The sequence below is a fragment of the Amborella trichopoda genome, chromosome 13 (genome assembly GCF_054954075.1).
Source record: "Amborella trichopoda isolate Santa Cruz 75 chromosome 13, AtrichopodaSantaCruz75HAP2 v2.0, whole genome shotgun sequence".
Lineage (NCBI taxonomy): Eukaryota > Viridiplantae > Streptophyta > Magnoliopsida > Amborellales > Amborellaceae > Amborella > Amborella trichopoda.
Window position 1 is genome coordinate 46,287,391 of NC_142348.1, and position 19,973 is coordinate 46,307,363.

The following is a 19,973-nucleotide window of genomic DNA, read 5'->3' on the forward strand; positions in this document are numbered from 1 at the left end:
AGCTTTGTCTCTCGGGTGACCTCGCTCTCATACCATTGTTAGACCCAATAAAAATAATAATGAATAAATAAATTAAAAATAAAATCGATGAACAATCTGCCATTAAATCACACAAGGGATCTAAGGTACTATACCGATCTAAGGTACTATACCAAATCCCATATATCAAGCTATCCGGTGACAGGCAATCTTGAGAATCTTTTTCGATGAATCTCATTCACCTCTTTTCTATTATTCTCTATCTTTTTTAGAAGAGTTAACCTCATTTTATAGAGAACACATTTATTTATTAACTGTCACATTCATGGTCTATAGGAGTTGAGATCCAAGTGCAATTCCTACTTTAATTCCCTTAAATACAGCTAATTAAGATCAACAAGTTGTTACCAAACTGTTAATCATATGTAATGTCATTAATCTACTACTGACTCATATAATAGGATGTCATCTAAGCATTCCTACAATTTCATAAAATATATTTATAAATTAAATAAACTTTCTATATCTATAATATAAAAACAAATTTTTACAAGGAATCCAATTCCAAATCCACCACTGGGTTTTCCCTCCAATGCGATATGCTATTGAAGCTAAAAACTGGATCAATGTATATGGCATTGCTTCGTGTTAACCACATAAAATTTCAAATATACTTCAATATGACTTTTGTATCGTTATTGAAAAAATGAATTTTCGAAAGAAAAATGACCCGATAGAATACATTTCCAATAAGATCTACCAAAATAAACAATAAAACTAAATTTATTTATCTCGGATACAAGGAGGTTATGATTACTGGTTGACATTAGATTCAAAATCGGATGGTTGGGAAGATGTCATTTATCAAGCTCAGTTCTGAAGAAAATTTGTGGATCTTTAAGACATCCTAAGCTTAGGATTTGGCATCTGACAGTTTAGAGTGCCTGTGATGATTGAAACGAAGACATTTCACACCAAAAGATTCCCTTGACCAAGCGTTCTACAAGACCGACCATGTGTAGCCGTGGTGGACTGACAGAGCACCTAACATGCCAGGTTTCTATGAAAAAAGAGAGAAAAATGGAAAAAAAAATAAAAAAAAAGGGAAAAAACGTCACTTACATCTTGAGTTTCAAAGAACCTATTCTCAATCGGAGAGTCTTTTTTATTTGAGAGAGTTTATATAGGGTGTCATTCTTGTATTATTGAGATAGAGCACACCTAAAAAATTATTGGAAAAGGTTCTGATGTTAAAAAAAGTCCTCACCATCTTAACCTCAACATCTATGGCCATCTATGGATATGAAAGAAAACAAAGATTTTAAGTTGCGAAAATATAAATATTTTAAGTTGTGAAAATAGTGCATTTTGTAATGTATTATCTGGACCATTGATTTCAAAATTTTTAATTGTTTATTAATCTGCTTGATCTGTCAATTTTTTTGAACCTTAAATTTTATAATTAGGGTAAAAATAGATTTTTCATGATATCGTAACACTTTCCGATACCGAAATTGCATATTTTGACATAGTTTTGAGGTATACCTTATTTCAATAATAGAAAGTTGACAACTTATGCAAAATTTTCTATGTTATTTTGTATTCTACTTATTAGAATTTTTTTATTTTAGAATTAAGGTGCACTTAAAAAATCCATCGGAAAAAAGCTATTTTGATATTGAAAAACCTTTTAATTGATCGTCTCGTCATTGAGATGTACGAATATAAAAAAAAATGATTTTTAGTCCCAAAAATAGTATATCTTACTACACATTATCTGAACCTTCTATTTTTAAGATATTTAGGTATTTATAGATCTACTTGATTTGAACCATTTTGGAAAAAATGATTTTATGTTCCAAAAATAGTACATCGTACTACGTTATCTGAACCTTCTATTTTTCAAATTTTGATGTATTTAGAGATCTACTTTATTTGAACCATTTTGGAGTTTAAAATTTTATAATTAGAGATGAAAATATATTTTCATGTTATCTTAAGAATATTCTACATTAAAATTAAATCTTAAGTTAAAATTAGAACATTAGGCAAACCACACCTTTATTTATATTTTTGATGGATTTTTGGGTGGACTAGTGGTGTAAATGTCTTTGTCCCAAACTTTGAGCATTTCAAAATTTACCTAATCAGCCTGGACTTAGGAAGGAAGGGACAATGGAGAATTTTCATTTGTGTCAAATACACGTATGCCTTGACTATTAGAAATAGAAAACATTGATATTTTTATTGTCGTTTTTTCTGGTAAGTATACTTTATTGTCCTATGCTTTTATAGTTCATTGATATTTTCACCCAGCCTGAGTGTGACCATTTTTTTTTTTAAGAACATCTCCATCTTTGCCAAAAAAAAATGAACTACCGGAAGGTCCCAATCATCCACGTTTATAATATTTTAATATTTTAAAAAGAAAAAGTAGAGCATCCACATTATAATATTTAAAAAAAAATGTATATCTAAACAAAGATTTTCATAGACTTCCTCGGTTCATTTATCAAAAGAAAAAGTTTGTATAAGATTGTAGGAATTTATATTAATTTTATTTAGATGGTTTAGATTTTACATTAATAGAGATTTATCAAATTATTCATGACAGATGAGCAATTTAACACCTTATCTGTATATTTTGATTTAATTTCAAAATACCCATAGAAAGACACATGATCTTCAATCGGAATAAGTTGTAAATGGGTAGAATGTAAATAATTCATCTCATATGAGTATTTTGATAATTTTTCTTATTTTAAAATATGTGTTATTTTTTGACATTCAGATATATCAAATATATACATTTCAACTAAAATAAATGGCGTAAAACACTGGAATATTATATGCAAGGTCGTTATTTTTTACAAGCCATACCCTTTTTTCGAAAGAAATACCATATTCTTTTGCTCTGGGCAATTGCGTCATCACCATCCATCTCCCCCTATTACACATAAAAGCTAGGGTTGCAAAATGGGTTGGCCCAGCCTAGCTGATGGTCTTGGTCAGTAGATGGTTTATGTTTGGCCTGATTTCAGGTTCAACGATCAATGCTCGAGGTTCTATGTCTAGCCAAGAATTATCATGGACGAGTCAGGTCGACCTAAATTACACACACATTTGCTCATAACTCCAACCATTTGATCTTGATCACAAAATCTACACCTAAACAAAATATAGAATGTGCAATTTATATTATGAGACCATTCACTTTTGTTATGGTCACAATTAATTTTAGCCGTTGGATGTGAAATTAAATAGATTGAATTGTGTCATGACATTCAATAATATTTGCCCTATTTCATGTCTATTGTTCAATAACAATTGTGACCTCTATGTCATCAAAAGTAAATAGTTTTATTATATATATTTTTATAAAATATATTTTATTTTTATTTTCTAGTTCCACGGCCTTAAATTTTGGCTATCTAATTAATTCATAAAAATAAAATAAAATTTATATACTAGCACGTATTTCCAACCATTTGATTGTTTAGAGACTCAGCCTTATATAAACTTTTTCTTATATATAATGTATTTTAACATATTCCAATGGCTCCACATTTGGGAAAAGTTTTATATTGACGTGAGGCTCTAAGCAATCAAATTCGAGCCTATCTTAAAAATTTCACTAGAAAAAGTTGTTTGGATGCCTAAATATCTTCAAATTGATCATCTCAACATGAAGATGCATGGACATGAGATAACAAAAGATTTCAAGTTTTGAACATAGTGTATTTTGTAACATATTTTGGTACCATTAATTTTTAAAATTTTCAAGTTTTCATGGATCTCTCGCTTTACACTATTTTTTAAATTTTAAACTTTATAAATAAAGCTAAAAATATATTTTAAAACTATCTAAAAGAAGATATCCGGTATTGAAACTACATTTTTTTTCGGTACTATTTTGTTTTGGGCAATATATTTAGAAGGCTTTATCAATTTTTTATTATTATTGGGACTTAACTTTTCTCCAATAATTTGGGCGGCCAATCAATTGCAACCGTTTCAGTATTTAATGGCCCACTATCGTTGGTCGACTAAACACTTTTGTGTCTTTGACTTGGATACTCTCCTCCGGATGCAGTTTTCGCAATAGGAGATCCTTGAATTTCTCGATGAGAGAGAGAGGATGGATTCTAAGCCCTCTCTGTCTGAAGGAATCAAAAGAATCTAGAGAGAGAGAGAGAGAGAGTTGGGTTTCAACGTACAAGAGAGAAGAGGAATTAAGAGAGAGAGAGAGAGAGAGTTGGGTTTCAACGTACAAGAGAGAAGAGGTATTACGAGAGAGAGAGAGAGAGAGTTGGGTTTCAAAGTACCAGAGAGAGGAGGAAGATTGAAGAAAGTATAACAAAATAAGAACAAAGAAGAAAATAATTGTGTTTAAGTTATTGTTTGTGTTAGAGGATAGCGCAGTGTTGATTGGTTTACTATTCTGAAGTGGAAAAGAAGTAGTTGGGAGTTTGAGAGAGAAAAAGATTGTGACCCTTCTCTTCACTCTTCGGTGAGAGGTGAGAGAGAACCAGAGAATTTGAGGCTTTTTGTTGGCTCTTTTTTCTAGAGAGAGAGAGGATCTTTTTCTAGAGAGAGGATGTATGTTGTGGAGGACAAAGGGGGAGCAATTGCTCTCATGTTTGCTGCTCTGTTTTTCTTGGGTACATGGCCTTTTGTGTTGGCCTTGTTAGAGAGAAGGGGGAGATTACCCCAACACACGTACCTTGATTACTCAATAACCAATCTCTTGGCAGCCATTATCATTGCTTTCACTTTTGGTGAGATTGGTAGAAGTAAACCTGGAGAGCCCAATTTCTTAACTCAACTTTCACAGGTTAGTGGCTTCTTTTTTTTTTTCTGAGTGGTAGCTTAAATTTATTCTTTTTTGTTTCTTGGTTTGTGATTTTTTGATTTGGGTTCTTTTTTGGATCAATTGAGACCGAGGATGATGAAGAGAAAGAGGTTTGGGTCAACGAATGTACAGAGCAATCGATGTTCATGTGAAAGTCCTGGAGGATTTTATGGACATGGACAGTGTATGCAAAAGTATACAATGGGACCATTTATCTTTGTACATGGTAGTCACAATTAATCTTAATAGATATGAAATTGGGTAGCTGTATTTATTTCATTAACCCAAGCTCAAAGTTGAAAAGAAATTTTCTGAAACTTTATGACAGACCTATCATATTTTACATCGGATAATTATAGGTAATTATGATCTCTTTGTATCAAAGGTAAACAATCTCATTGTATACAATCCCATAAACAAGAGAGGGAAAGCTTTCTATGTCACTCAATCACATATAATTATATGGGGCCGTACTTCTCCGTAGTTTGATTTGAATTGATATCTAGAATTGCTTGTCACAACATCCGTCAAAATTATATTTGATTTTTATTTTATTTTTTATGCAAAACCTTTTTGATTGAAATTTAGGGCCTTCCATCTCCTTCTTAGGGCGCCCTAAGCCTTAAAAAATAGGAAAAATATGTTTTATTGAATAAAAAACCAAAATGCCTCTGTAAGTTTCGGGGGTATTGAAGATTTTTTTATCATGTGCACCCTGGCGGATGTATGCATTCCGCATTTTGCTGCAAAATGATTTATAGATAAAAAATAAAAATAGAACACTTTTAACTGCACTCATGCACTCAAGAGCACATTGTGCCTCAAGCCATCTCATCCATCCACTCAACGGCTGAGTTCAAGGTTCGGTGGAATCTCATGGAAAGCTTTCCCTATAACATTTAGCTCGCATAACTGTAGGTTTGGTTTGTGAGTCTTAAGTACCTAAGATCAGGTACAGTCAACAGAGCTGTCAAACATATTTACATTTTTTATGCATATATTTTATTTGTGATGTATTTATGTATATGCATGTGTATGAATATGAATATGTTAATCATAGGATTTACAACTAATGAATCAAATTGATTCTTATAGATATCTTTTGATGCTAGCTGGTACTTCAATGAAAATGCAGAACATGTATCAGCATTTTGACGATATTCGAAGTTTTATCAATTCTAAGTAAAGAACATATAGTCTTCATATCAACTTATAAAAAGCACACTCAATCTATGTGTTCTAAAACGTAACAATTGTTATGATTTAGTTCCTCATACATGTCGAGAGACATGAGCATGAGTTAGAGCTACTTTATTTGAATCATCGTAAATTCTTAACATAATTTATAAGAAACAACGATCTTAACTTTGTACTTTCTAATGGCTATGCCATGCAATGCAGGACAATTGGCCTTCTGTTTGCTTCGCAATGGCTGGTGGTTTAGTTCTCAGTATTGGGAACCTTTCTACTCAATATGCTTGGGCCTACGTTGGTCTTTCGGTTACAGAAGTGGTTTCGAGCTGCATTACAGTGGTTGTCGGTATAAATCGTTAAATCTTAATTGATGTTTTGTTCTTCTAATTTCCTTACTAGATGATTGGATGAGTTCAAGGTATAAACTATCTTTTGCGAAATCGTTAGGATTTCTCCAATAAAGTCATTGCTAATGATCTTTTTCTGCTCTTTAGCCTCCACAAGCTCAGGGTTTCCTGTTTCTTTGCATTACCCATGGTGCATGGACTGTCTTGTTTCTTTGAAAATAATGCTTACCTCCCTCAAAAGCTGGGGGAACCTTCTCGTTTCTTTTCAACTATCTCCGACACCGAAATAAAGTTCGGAGGTTTCTTGTATCCTTGCATGTACTCTCATTCCCCCCTCGAAGGCTTGGAACCTCTCTCTCTCTCTCTCTCTCGATTGCAAGGGACCTAGTGAGAATGGAACTTCAGACAATCATGTTAAGGCACCCTCCACACAACCACCTCTTCTTAGAGCCTGTACTCAACTCTCTCTCTATCTATCTCTCTCTCAACCATCGGAGTTTCTTGTTTCTTTGCATAAGTTAAATATTCAAGGGAGTGTTCCAATCAGGACCTTCCATATTAGCCTTCATCTTGCGTCAACTAAAGTGAAACATGTAATTATACACATCGAAAAATGTTCTCATTTTAATGCTGGATTCTAACATGTTCAATGTGGAACTGCTCAGTGAACATGTTGATATTTAACATTAAACGAGAACATAGATGTCATAGGCATGCACACAGTAGATATTTCTGCTGCTTAATTTCAATAGAGAGTTCCCTCAGTTTTAACTTCAAGTCCACAACAGTATTCATTTATTTGAAATTTTGAACAAAAACGGTGCATCGTTATTTTTAACTTGACTTGTTATATTAGAACTATGTATGAAGTAATTCTAGATTGTATTTTAGTTAAAAGTTGGAGGACTCTCTAAATTTTTTTATTTGAAATTTTGAACAAAAAAGGTACATCGTTATTTTTAACTTGACTTGTTATATTAGAACTATGTATGAAGTAATTCTAGATTGTATTTTAGCTAAAAGTTGGAAGACTCTGTAAATTTTTTCCTTTTGTTCTATCATAGTGTAATACCTTCAGAAAGGTTGTTGGAGAGCATCTATAAAGAGAATACTATGAACTTTGAACTTTCCAAAGATTGAGGTTTGTTGGTATTCTAATCAAATATATTTTACCCCTTGGATAAATATTTCAGGAACAACAATGAACTACTTCTTAGACGACCGCATCAATAGAGCTGAGATCCTTTTCCCAGGAGTTGGGTGTTTTGTTATCGCTGTTTGTCTTGGATCAGCTGTCCACTCATCCAATAAAGCTGATATTGAAGCAAAGCTTAGTATTATGGATAAAGAAAAGACAAGGTGGTTTCATTTATTTCTTGACGTTACAATATGGTTTCCTCTTATAGTTGAATTTTCCTTATTAAATATAATGAAACTAATCTATCTTTATGTATGTACACATTCCTGCAAGTGAACATGGGTGTCATTGTAATTGAGTTCCATATATCCGTCTTCTTGTTAGGTCCATTCTGAAAAATTAACCTTTCAAACTATAAACTGAAGTGTGTTACCTGTAGTTAACTTCACATGGGAATAGAATCCTTTTTGATCTGGGCAATCTGAAACAATATTGGTGAATTAGTACTCATATGTTGATTTCTATATGCATCAATAAGTACAACAAAGAAGGGACCAATTCACTAATTTTAGAGTCTAAATAATGAGTGTTTTTGCCTTCCATGCAGTTAAATGCCTTTTCCTTTGTTTTTTCTTTTGAGATGCATTTGGTCTTCCTATTTAGGTTGAATTGCTTTATGTATTCTCGGTTTTCCTTCCTTCTATTTTCAAAAGAAAAAAAGAAAAGAAGTAAAAGAAAATGTTTGAAGTTATGAACACATGTTAGAACATTTGGAAACAAAATGCCAAAGTTAGTGGAAACTTTACAGGTTTGAGAATGTCATTTCTGTTGGGTGAGTATGGCCATTAAAGGCCTTATGAGTGCTTGTAAAATGAAATGATATAGTGGAGCATGAACTCAGTGGGCGTGTGGTCCCTTGTGGACCATACTAAGCAAACGATGTTTGCTGATACTAGACTATGTTGACGTGCTAGGTCAGTCTGGTTGGGAAAAACTTATGTTACCCGGGCATAGAAAACTATCTGATAAGGGTTCTAATATGTAATCCCTTGATGAGGTCGGAATATACCTGGATGAGTGAGCCGAGGGACTGTGTGACCCTTGTGTGTGATGGTGGCCTTCAGAGACGAGGGTCAAAGCCTCATCCATGTAACATCACACGACATGCATAATGATAGCCGTTTCGGGAAAGTGTTTTAGGGTGAAGCTTATACATGTGCGAGAGATACCCCTATGCGCCATAGGAGTTGTGGTCGCATCAGGTCTAGGTGACATTGGCATGTCTTTAAAGGAGAACCTAAAATCGGCAAATTGTAGTTACAACCCCTTGGCTCATCGGTCAGATTTTGGTGACCCACTAATGAGTCCCTGTATGGATTGTGGGTCATGAGAAACTTTGGGTCAGTTGATAAAGCAAGGGTGGACTGTAGTCCACGGTTGAAGGTGGAGTGCCAAACAAAATGTTTATTCTTATACCATATGAATCCTTCTCCCATCTAATGAATTTAATTGTGTTTATTTTATGATAATATGATTTTAGAATTATTTTTTGAATTTTTCTAGATATCTGGATATTTTATTTATAAAATTTGGATTTATAAAAATGGAGATATTGATTTTTAATGTTTTAAATATTCAAATTAATTCTAAAATATTTTATTAATTTTTAGAAAATATTTGAAAAATATTGGGGGCCCATTGTGCACATGGGCCCACTTGCCCTAAGTTGGTAAGGCTCACGTAGCCGCCTTTTGGGTGGTACGCCCACTTATAGGAGTCGTTTCTATTTTATAGGGGTTGAAGTTGATAAGAGTAATAAACTTGGCTTGGAGGCCAAGTTATTATGAGATTTGGAAAGGTGATTTATCTTGAGAAAGATTTGAATGAATATTTTAAAAAGCATGATAAGGCTTGTGCATATTTTTGGATAAAGCACAACGTTATGATTAGTATTATTTTATTTGATTTATATTGATGGGATAATGGTCAAGGAAAAGAGGGGGATAAAGGTTCTAGCACCTTCCATGATGTTGATGGCCCATTTATGGAGGGCTCAAGTCTCAAAAGTCACCCAAGATCATTGATTCATATTCAATCTCACAAGAACAGACAAGTCAAGGAAAACCCTAAGAAACCCTAATCTTGTTCAAGCACTATAAAAAGGGGATTGATTCCTACCAAAATCTCTACACCTTATCTCATACACTAAACTTTCTATCTCTCTCTCTCATCCATCTAGGGGGTACGCTCCACTCTAGAAAGTCTCTCTTTCTCATCTTGAAATATCTTTCTCTCAAGAAAGCCTAAAGGGGCATGCCCCACAGTCTCCACCTCTTGGATCTCTCTCTCACATTGTGAAAAGGGGCTAAGGGTTCAGGCTATGGAGTTTTTCTCTCTCCCATCTCTCAACTATGGATTTATGGCTAAGGGTTTTAGAGTGTAGCAAAAAGAATCCATCTCTCTCAATCTAGGTTGTTAAGGGAATTCACTTAGGTAAGTTTGTGATCAAAGGGGTTTATGTTCCATTGATGTGGCTTGTCCAAACTTTCTTTCTCGATTGAGATTGAAGGTTGATCGTTGATCCCGCATCATTGGATAGTGGTGACTCGGTGTGGGGGGTAATAAGCTCAGTTGAGGTAATCTCCGTCGCTCTCTTTTTGTTTTTTGCCATATTTAACTATATTGTCTTTATACTCGCAAGCATAAGAATTGTGGATATTTTCTTTGTTTAAAGAAAATTGGTTTAGGGGCATCAAGGTTTTTAAGATCTTGGATTTGTTAGTTTTATTTTCTTTGAAGCAAGAGTTATTATAACAAGACTACTTGTAAGTGATCTTTGCCAAAAGAAAAGAAAAAGAAAGGAAAAGGGGTGAAAAGAAAAAAAAATATATATATATATCCCCTAGCAAGATCACATTAGTCTTTTTTTCAATTTGATGGATATGGCAGCCTTGACAATCAATAGTGGCATTTATTAGAATGAGGTTGGGCTCCTCGGTCTTCACCAAAAAGCCAGGTAGCCATTTAAGTGGCCATTAATTTTTATTTCTCTTCCTTTTTTTTTTACCTCTTTCTTCTTCTTTGAGGCATTGATTGGAAAATGGACCACCACTTTTCATTCATTGAGCAATTTCCAATGTATCTAAACTTTTAGCCCAACTTCAATGTCTCTAACCCCAACCTTTCTCTTTCTTTTTCTCGTGAAATTCCGTTAATGCTAGAATTGGTGCACAAACTTCAAACTACATATTGCTAGTACAATTTAGCAATGACAACAAAATAAACTCCTGGAAATTTCAGAATGAAATATGAGTGAAATAATCAACTGATCATGCTTTGATGGTATTAAAAAATCGAAATGTCTAGTTGCTAATTGATATTTTTGTTGGGAGCAGACATGCGTATAGAAAAGTATAGCATACACAATTTAGTAAGAAGAAAAAGGGTAGACTGTACAACTGGTGCAGGATATGTGATGGTGCATCCATCTTGCCATTCCCTATGATGTATGTGGAGATTAATCATTCCTGGGTGAACTTCTGTCATCGAGAATGGTCGATAATCACCGTCGTCCATCTTTTGAAAGGGATAGTGGATGTCAAAGGTGGTGTATGTTACACTAGACCTACGCCATAATCTTGATTTGGTCTGCTCATTAATTTTGCCCATCTTCTTTAAAGAGAATTAAGAACCAAATATTTCTGAATCCATTTTAGAAAGAGTCTGACATTTGTAAGCTTCCTTCAAGTATGATGTCTGTTAATTGCACCTCCTCAGCAAAGGATTATGATAGTCTAGTTCAAAAACATAAGATCACACTGATGGATTATTAATTACCAAATTATCATAGTTTGATTCTTCCAATCCTACAATCATCTGAAACATGAAAAAGAGTTCTCGTTGCTTTTATTCATGTAATCAATTCTTTAACCTGGTTATATCCTTGAATTAGAAAATGAATTTAAATATTCTATTCCCTTTTGTTTTGTTTTCACTATCCTTCAAAAATCACCCATGCCTTTGTTGCGAGTAACCATCCATTTAAAATGGCACATCAATTTCATGTTTGGCAGGATTGCAAATTCAGAAACCACAAAAGATCTTCAAAGCACAGGTATATTCTATGGAGATGTCACTTAATGTTACTCTTGAATTTTATGGCTTTTGAAGGTTTAAAATATATATTATGTAGTGTTTACTCTTGTGGATGTAGCTCTTGATTTGGAGAACGAAAAAAATGAGGCGGTAATCCCTTTTTCTGAAAATAAAGCAAAGGCAGGAACTGCAGAGTTTTTCATGGCACTTGAGAAGAGAAGGTCAATCAAGGTTTGATTTGTGCATGTTCCACTTAATGTGAGGAAATGATAACTTTTGAAGCATATTATCCAGGCAAAACCTTTTCTTTAACATTAGAACACTAATGTGTAACAAGCTTTAGAACTAGATAAAACTCCATAGACATGTCTTATTGAGAACAACTACTACAATGATCATCTTATTCTTTGGAAATGAGCAATTCATATAAAGGAAATAGTCTCCCAACCCCAAACATATTTGTTAATTTAACCACATCCTCTCTATTATATACTGCTTTGTGCCATTCATGTATGTGTGTATGAATGTAAATAATTTACATGTAAATGCATATGGATCTCATATCATGTATGGATGTATATAATATACATATATATGCATGTGTATGACTGGTATAGATAAAACCTTTTCTGGTCTTTTAACAGGTAGTGGGTACCAGCACCATGTTTGGGATGTGTATTGTCTTTATGGCAGGCATTTGTTTCTCGCTCTTTTCTCCTGCTGTCAATTTGGCTACAAATGACCAATGGCACACATTGAAAACCGGGGTCCCTCATTTGGTTGTATACACTGCATTTTTCTACTTTTCCATCTCTTGTTTCGTTCTTGCGATCATTCTAAATGTCACATTCCTATATTGGCCCATTCTTGGACTACCAAAGTCATCTCTCACTGCTTATGCAAAGGATTGGAAGGGAAGACAATGGGCTCTTTTAGCAGGATTTTTGTGTGGTTTTGGAAATGGTTTTCAATTCATGGGTGGCCAAGCAGCTGGATATGCAGCTGCTGATGCAGTTCAGGTTTGTCCTTTGATATCCTTTCTATGGAACCTTTTTAAATAAATTATAACTCTATGAGTATGGAAACTTTATGGTTGAAAGTGTCTATTCCCTTCGGTTCAATGGATGGATGGTTATTATGGAAGTAAGTGAGATCTGTCCACCATATTTTGGTGGGTCCTACTCTATGTCGATCACCATTAATTGATTGATGGGGATAACACTTATGATGCTGTCATGTGGATCATAGTATTTTTATATCACACAGAGACACAGAGATATGTGTGTGTGTGTATCTGCATGCAGGCTGGCAGGCAGATGTGTGTCTGTGCATGTACGCGTGTGTATGTGTATGATTGCATGTACATACATGTATATATAAAGACTCACATGTATTTATGTATTGATTATGGTTACAACACCAAACTTCTTAGAAATGCACTTATTTCTCATACACCCAGGCATAGATATAGGGGAAAGGGCAACATGTTGAGATAATTGATTGTTTATATATGACTTACACGCATATGCATATTCATGTATGTGTACATTATGTGCAAACCACGTGCATAGCCCCTCTCACACACACACACACTCTCTCATCTGGAAGAGATATCGGAGGAAAGACGACATGTTGAGATGATTGTGAGATGTGTGTTGATGATACTTCAAGAGATTTCTTTATGCTTTATTGAAAGTGAAAACTTTTTATGGGTGCAGGCACTTCCCCTGGTAAGCACCTTTTGGGGAATATTATTTTTTGGGGAGTTCAGGAAATCATCAAGGAGGACTTATATCTTGCTTGTAGCCATGTTGTTCATGTTTGCCGCAGCAGTGGGTGTGCTCATGGCCTCATCTGGTCACAGGAAGACATAAGTGCTACAATCATGATAAACTTTATATTTTCAAATAAATGGAAATATTGGTGTGTTCGGGGGATATGTAGTCCTTGACGGCATAACAGGGAAAGCTGGACTGTTCAGTTGTTTCAAGATTGATTTAAAAAATCCACACAAGGAAGAGAAATGTAAATATCATGCAAAATTAGTCACAGTAATTGGCAATTGACTTATAGATGGTTTATCCTCAAATTGGTAAATTTGCCATGCCTGAAGTCATAGTCAAATGTTATTAGTATCCAGGAAAATTATATTCGTCATTGACTTATAAGAATTCTTTTTAATGCTAATCTGGAATTACTCAATTGAGTCCCTGGTTAATAGTATGAAATGTGAAGGATAAAATGGGTCTTGAGAATCAACTAGAGAAGACAATTGAAGATAATCAACTGGTAAAAATACTTGATTATAAGAATCAACTAGTGAATACAATTGAAGATAATCAACTGGTAAAAATACTTGAATATAATCATACTGCAAAACAACAATAGTGTACTAGACATTTCCCTTTGATAAGAAACAACATATTTATTCATGATAATATGTATTGTACAATCAGGTAGAATATAACACTTGTACTTGGAGTGGAATGCCCTAAAATAACTCATTTTTGTAGGCCACATCTATAGCAACAAAGTCAGCAATTCAATTTGTATCTCTAGGAGCCTAAAAAAAAACAGAGTAAAACCATCAATCCTCCATGGCTTAGTACCTGATGCCTCACGCATATTACTCCTTCAAATGAATATGGGAATGATGAAAAGATCCTCCACCTAATATAAGTGTTTTTTTTACTTTGGCCTCAGTAGCTTCATGGTGCCTAAAATCCCTAAATATGCAGGTCCTCAACAGTAAGCCTTCACTGTCTCTAGTGACAAGTATACTTCCCAGTGGGCCCTGTTCTGTGAAAGAGCTCAGGTCAAAATTTAACATAATTGAATCCCCTTCAGTGGCATTTAGCTTTAGGTTTGGTCTTCATTGTTTGATCCATTGTTAGAAAAACCGGGCGGTCTATCCGCTAACCACCCGGTTAGATCGGAACCGGCCACTGGTCAGTTCCGGTTTTGGACGGTTTTGGTGATCGACCGGTATTTTAAAAAAACATTCACAAGAATATATATAAATTCTTAAAAATAAGGAATTTGGTTTGTAATACAATTTTTAATATTCTTTACATTATGGTAAAGATTAAAAATTGTTTTTGTCAATAATACTCACTTTAATTCAAAAATCAATTCGTTAAAATCTATTTTTTTCATTAATTTTTAACTTCATTTGAATGTATTTTATTTTAATCATTCTTTATATGTTTTTCATATTTTATTAGATTTTTTTTTTTTAATCTTTTTTATCTTTTCAACACTGTTTTGACCCCCTGGAACTTAGAATGGTTGAATCAGCCGATTTACTTGTTAGGCCGGTTAAACCGCTTCTGGTCCCATGTCCGGTTAACCCTTCCGGTTCACTTTTGCGAACATTGGCTAGATCACAGGGCCTGACCTCCTGTCCAAACCAAATTGATACTACTACTCATGAAGTTATGACCCTTTGTCTTAGTAAGTGCTAGGGAAATGATGGGGCTCTCTTTTCTTTGTTAAAATTCTTCATGCATTGACATATTCATCTCTTTAGTTGGCTCTGAGCTGTGCTAACATGAACTTTGATGGGTTTTAATGGCAATCCTTGTAAAACTATGTCAATGACTGTTCAGATTTTTTTTTGGCTATGAAGGTTACCATGATGGCTCATTGGTTGAAGCCGTATGATGAATTCATGTTACATTTCTGCAAAATTGAATGAGGCTTAAGGAGGGGAATGATATTCAGAGTTTCAGTGAGAAGCTGCTATCCTTAAACAAAGAAAATTAAAGCTAAAAAAAATAGTTAATAGTCGTCTAGTAGATATAACAAGTTATCACTGCAAACCTGGAGATTTTGTTACTACAAGGGTGAAAGAAAGATCTAGAGCTCTGATTCAAAATCATATGGATTCATCCTCCAACGAGGAGTTGCCAAAACATTGAATATTTACTCGTTGCAGTACAAAGGATTAATAAATTAAATAATAGATAGGAAATGGATTGGTTTGAAAATCAAGGAACTGTCAGTCGTAGAATATTATTCTTATCAGACTTAAACCTAATATTAAGAAATAAGAAAACTTTGGACAATTTTGCCACTTTCTTTTTTTGATGGAAAAAAAAAAAAGATCTATCTAAGGGTAAGGGTTCTGATCCAGATTTTTCTTCTATTCACCTATAACATAAGACACAATAGGATCACTCATTCCTTGTCCACTCTTTCCCTTTGTTTCCATTCTTTTCCATACCACAGCCAAGCCGTAGTAAAAGTAAGGAATAGAAAATTTCTATATTTATAAAGGAAAGGTATTACTTGTTGGAATACTGCTATTGATTGGCATTTGATACATGGCCATCGGTTGCGTTGGTAAATTAGGTGAAGATACGGAAAGAGAGGGATTCGAAATCTCGGTAAACAAAAGCTTACATAGCAGTTCCAATGCTACGCCTTGAATCATACGAATTCTTATGATTATGGCCCAGGAACCAAGTGAATTGTGAGTCACTCTTGCAGTACAAGTCCGACCAATCTATTATTATTAGTAGAATTAGAATATTCTAATTTTACTAATAAATTAGAATATTCTAATTGTTAGAAAATAAATTTTTTTGTCAAGAAGGGATAAAAAAACATTTTCTTTTCTGGTCCAGTTGGATCAAAAAAACTTATCGAGCTATCACAGAAAATGATTTAGATTCTTCATCTTCGATGAAATTGAAATAAAAATAATAAAATAAAAGGTCCACCCTTTTTTGTTTTGTTTTATTTGAAAATTTGTTTGTTTTTATGTCATGTCATTTTGTACTGTACAATTCCTTTGTTTGTGGGATCAGTTTCCCCGAGGGGAAATGAGAAGAATTATAAAGTAAAGTGTATTGTTAAATATGCCTAGATCTTGAATAAATGACAATTTTATCGATAAGACCTCTTCAATTGTAGGCAATATCTTATTACGAATCATTCCGACGGCTTAACCTTAGTCAAGGAATTTGCTATGCTCCTAATAGAGATAGTGCTTCCCATCAAGATCAACAGCAATTATGGTCACCTTTTTTGTAGATTGGTAATGATGAAATTGTCAAGAATGTGTGTTATGGTATTAGCAGCAATATGAGGCTTGGTTTATGTAGGAAGAGGGTCATGGTTTCTATTGAATGCCTGGTCACTCCTGGAAATATTTTTGCAAAAGTTTGTATTAAGCTTATAAGAGTGCAAGACACCTCTAATACCTGTCTGGATGCATATATAAGGTGGCCTTATGTGTGTGCCCCCTTACCTGCTACTTGGTGAATTCATGAACACCTGCAATATCCCCATACAATTGTGAGAAAGGGGCATATACATGGAAGGGACCATAAAACGCAAAAAGGTTAGTATTCCCTATATGCATTTAAGGAGAATTTTGCACTTCAATTATCCAATCTAGACTTCAGAATTATCAAATTTTGAACTAAACTTCAGATATGAAAAGTTCCATTCATTTAATTGCAGAATATGTAAATTCTAAAACATAAATTTCACATTCATATGTCTAGTCCTCTGTAAATGGCAACTTTATTCCCTCCCTCTTCCTTGTCTCTTATATGTGGAGATTTAGAACTACAAAATGCATATCAATGGCAAAACTCTGGTTCCTCACCATATGTCCCATACAACAGATTTTACAGTGAAAGTTAAACACGGTACAAGGCATAATCGCTTGTATGACTAGAAGTGGACCAACTCTGTCTTCTGTAGAGTACATCACCCAACAAGACTCCTCGGCTGATAGGTTGATATAAAGACCAGAAAAAACAGGAACAATATCATATCCCATTTGGGAGTTTGCAAATATGTTCGCACATATGGTATAAAATCTCGTAGATTAAGCAAGAGTGTAGTAAGAAGAAGGGGAATTGGTCGTCATAGTGGTCGGTGCCAACAATGCAGTGGTGTGGTGAGTCGAACTGGTTCCGTTGCTTGATGTTTTGTAAGGGCATTTGGGTGGATTCTTTAGGGGGTAGTATATGAGCATGGGCATATGGAGTGGGAGCTCAGGGAGGGAATCCTGAAAATTCAAGACCTGAATCACTTGCCTAATTGAGGGCCTCAGAGATTCATCAGGTTGTGAACACCATAGCCCCACAACCATGAGTCGTTCCATTTGTTCTTTTTCATAGTCCGAACCCAATCTTTCATCCACAGCTTCAAACAATCTCCCTGTTTGATAGAGCTCCCACACCCACTCCAGTAATCTAACACTCAAATTGTCGACTGTTAATTCCACTGGCCGCCTTCCACAGACAATCTCTAGTGCAACTGCCCCAAAGCTGAAAATGTCAGATTCTTTGCTAGCCCTCCCAGTGATGATACACTCAGGAGCCAGATACCCCATAGTCCCTGCAATCACTGTTGTTTGGGAGGCATGACCATGTTCCACAAACCTAGCCAGCCCAAAGTCCCCCAGTTTAGCATTGAAGTTAGAATCCAACATAACGTTGCTCGATTTGATGTCTCTATGGACTGCGCATTGCTCCCACTCTTCATGAAGGTATAGTAAAGCCGAAGCCAAGTCAGAAGCTATCTTATACCTTAGGTCCCATGTCAGTCCAATGCAAGCTCCAAAAAGATGGGAGTCAAGACTTTTGTTGGGCATGAACTCATAAACAAGAAGTAGATCACCTCGATTGTGGCACCACCCGAGAAGCTGAACAAGATTCCTATGCCTTAAACGGCTAATGGTAGTCACTTCGGAAACATACTACTTAGTTCCTTGTTTAGATCCTTTAGAGATCCTCTTGACTGCCACCACATCATTGGTGTCACGAAGAACACCCTTGTACACCCCTCCAAATCCTCCCTCTCCAAGCTTTCCATCCTCACTAAAGTTGTCGGTCGAAGTCATGAGCTCCTTATAAGAAAATCTCCTAGGCCCAGTACCCCTCAAAAAGTTCTCATCTATGCTTGTATCAGAACCTAAATCCTCCCTCCCCTTGCCCTTACACCTCCTCCACCATTTACCCAATGCAACTCCAATGCCAAACACGACAAGTCCTATACAAACAGTTACTGCAATTGAAATGATAAGCCCACTATAGATATCACTGTAACTCTGATACTGTCCAGTGTAATTCCATGACAAAATATTGTGTGATGCAGTTAAGTGAGCAGTGGAAGCCGAGAACCCCATGAGTACCTTTTGTGGGAGGACCTGACTAAAATCCACGCCAAAAGAAAGATCGAAGGATCCAACAGACACAGGAACCCCTACAAGTTTGAGAAGGACTTGCAAATTTTCTTGGAAACCACTGAGTTCACATCGATGCCAATATGGTTTCCCCCCTTAGGATCCCACGGATCTTCAGATACATCAAACTCCACAGCAACTACTTGATTCGACGACTTGTTATTTGTGGTCTCATTGAAGAGGCCAAGCCACCCTCCAGAAGAATTGGCCGGCATTTCCGATCCCATTGGGGCCAAGAAGAAGGTAAGGCCACCGCTAGTGAGATTCCCACTAGATGATGTAATGGTGAACTCAAACTCTGTGCTAAAGCTATTGATGCTTGTATTCCGGGTATACCACACAAAACAAGGGTAATTAAAGAAGGCTCGACCCCTGCTATTCCCGAAGGAAGTGAGTAGAATTTTGTCCTTGGTAACCTTAGCATCTCCTTGGACTCCAATCTGAGGAGGTGCGTCATCATCAGTGGGAAAGATTGTGTTAGTGTAGTCGGCCTCCAAAGAGGTGGCGAAGGAAATGAGGAGGAAGAAAATGGTTAAGAGCATTAGACCTGCTCTACATTTGCAGGATGTCATGGCTAATGGCAAAGGCCAAAAGAGAGGTAAAAAGAGTGGCAACTTTGCTAAGGGAGAGGAGACTGCATGTGTTTAAATTGGAAGTGGTATTGAGAAAAAGTCTTCACAATAATATGGAACAATTTGTGAAGAAAAGAGGAGTGGATGAGGGATGGGTGGCCTTAGTGTGATATAAGCTCACTTTCTTGCATGCAGAAAAAGAGAGGAAGAAGAGGTTCAAAGATAGCAGCCCCCTGACCCACTTCCCAAGACTAACAAGGCGGTTCTCACCAAAGCTCAGTTATTTCCAACTGTTTGTAGTAGAATTGTCGGTTCTGAGCTGGATCACCCGATTCGGGCATCCTGATTGACTTCATAAAAAAGTCTTTGATACAAGGTTTCAAAACTGGGTTTGGGCTCGGGCTCGGACTCAGGCTCAAGACTAGGCCCTTCCCCAAGATACTTGGCAGGTCCTGGTAGACTCTCCCGAGTTTGCCCTAGCCAAAAAGGGCCAAAAAATAAAAAATAAAAGTCTTGAAATTATTTATTTCAATGAACTTATCGACGTGACATTATGACCTCTCTCAAGTATGTGCATCTGCTTTCTATTTCA

General features: G+C 35.5%; 2 protein-coding genes across 2 annotated transcripts; one reads left to right on the top strand and one right to left on the bottom strand.

The window, feature by feature from the left end:
• Positions 1–4,304: 4,304 nt before the first annotated feature.
• LOC18442671 (ureide permease 1) lies at positions 4,305–13,694 on the top strand. The gene is made up of 7 exons (XM_006852885.4): positions 4,305–4,813; positions 6,233–6,371; positions 7,566–7,731; positions 11,584–11,624; positions 11,724–11,836; positions 12,250–12,624; positions 13,324–13,694. The coding sequence occupies exons 1-7, from the start codon at positions 4,577–4,579 to the stop codon at positions 13,477–13,479; spliced, it is 1,227 nt and encodes a 408-aa protein (XP_006852947.1). The 5' UTR covers positions 4,305–4,576; the 3' UTR covers positions 13,480–13,694.
• A 3,532-nt stretch (positions 13,695–17,226) lies between these two features.
• On the bottom strand, positions 17,227–19,501 carry LOC18442672 (L-type lectin-domain containing receptor kinase IX.2). Its single transcript, XM_006852886.4, is given in 2 exon segments — positions 17,227–18,862; positions 18,865–19,501. Coding segments are annotated over 2 exon segments (1,932 nt in total). The 5' UTR covers positions 19,382–19,501; the 3' UTR covers positions 17,227–17,447.
• Positions 19,502–19,973: the final 472 nt, after the last annotated feature.

What these genes read in the sequence shown, in the direction of transcription:
- LOC18442671 (XM_006852885.4), top strand. Translation starts at nt 4,577, where the DNA reads ATGTATGTTGTGGAGGACAAAGGGGGAGCAATTGCTCTCATGTTTGCT. An exon ending in AAAAGATCTTCAAAGCACAG is followed by an intron (nt 11,625 to 11,723) that starts GTATATTCTATG and finishes TTGTGGATGTAG; the next exon opens with CTCTTGATTTGGAGAACGAA. An exon ending in CAGCTGCTGATGCAGTTCAG is followed by an intron (nt 12,625 to 13,323) that starts GTTTGTCCTTTG and finishes TTATGGGTGCAG; the next exon opens with GCACTTCCCCTGGTAAGCAC.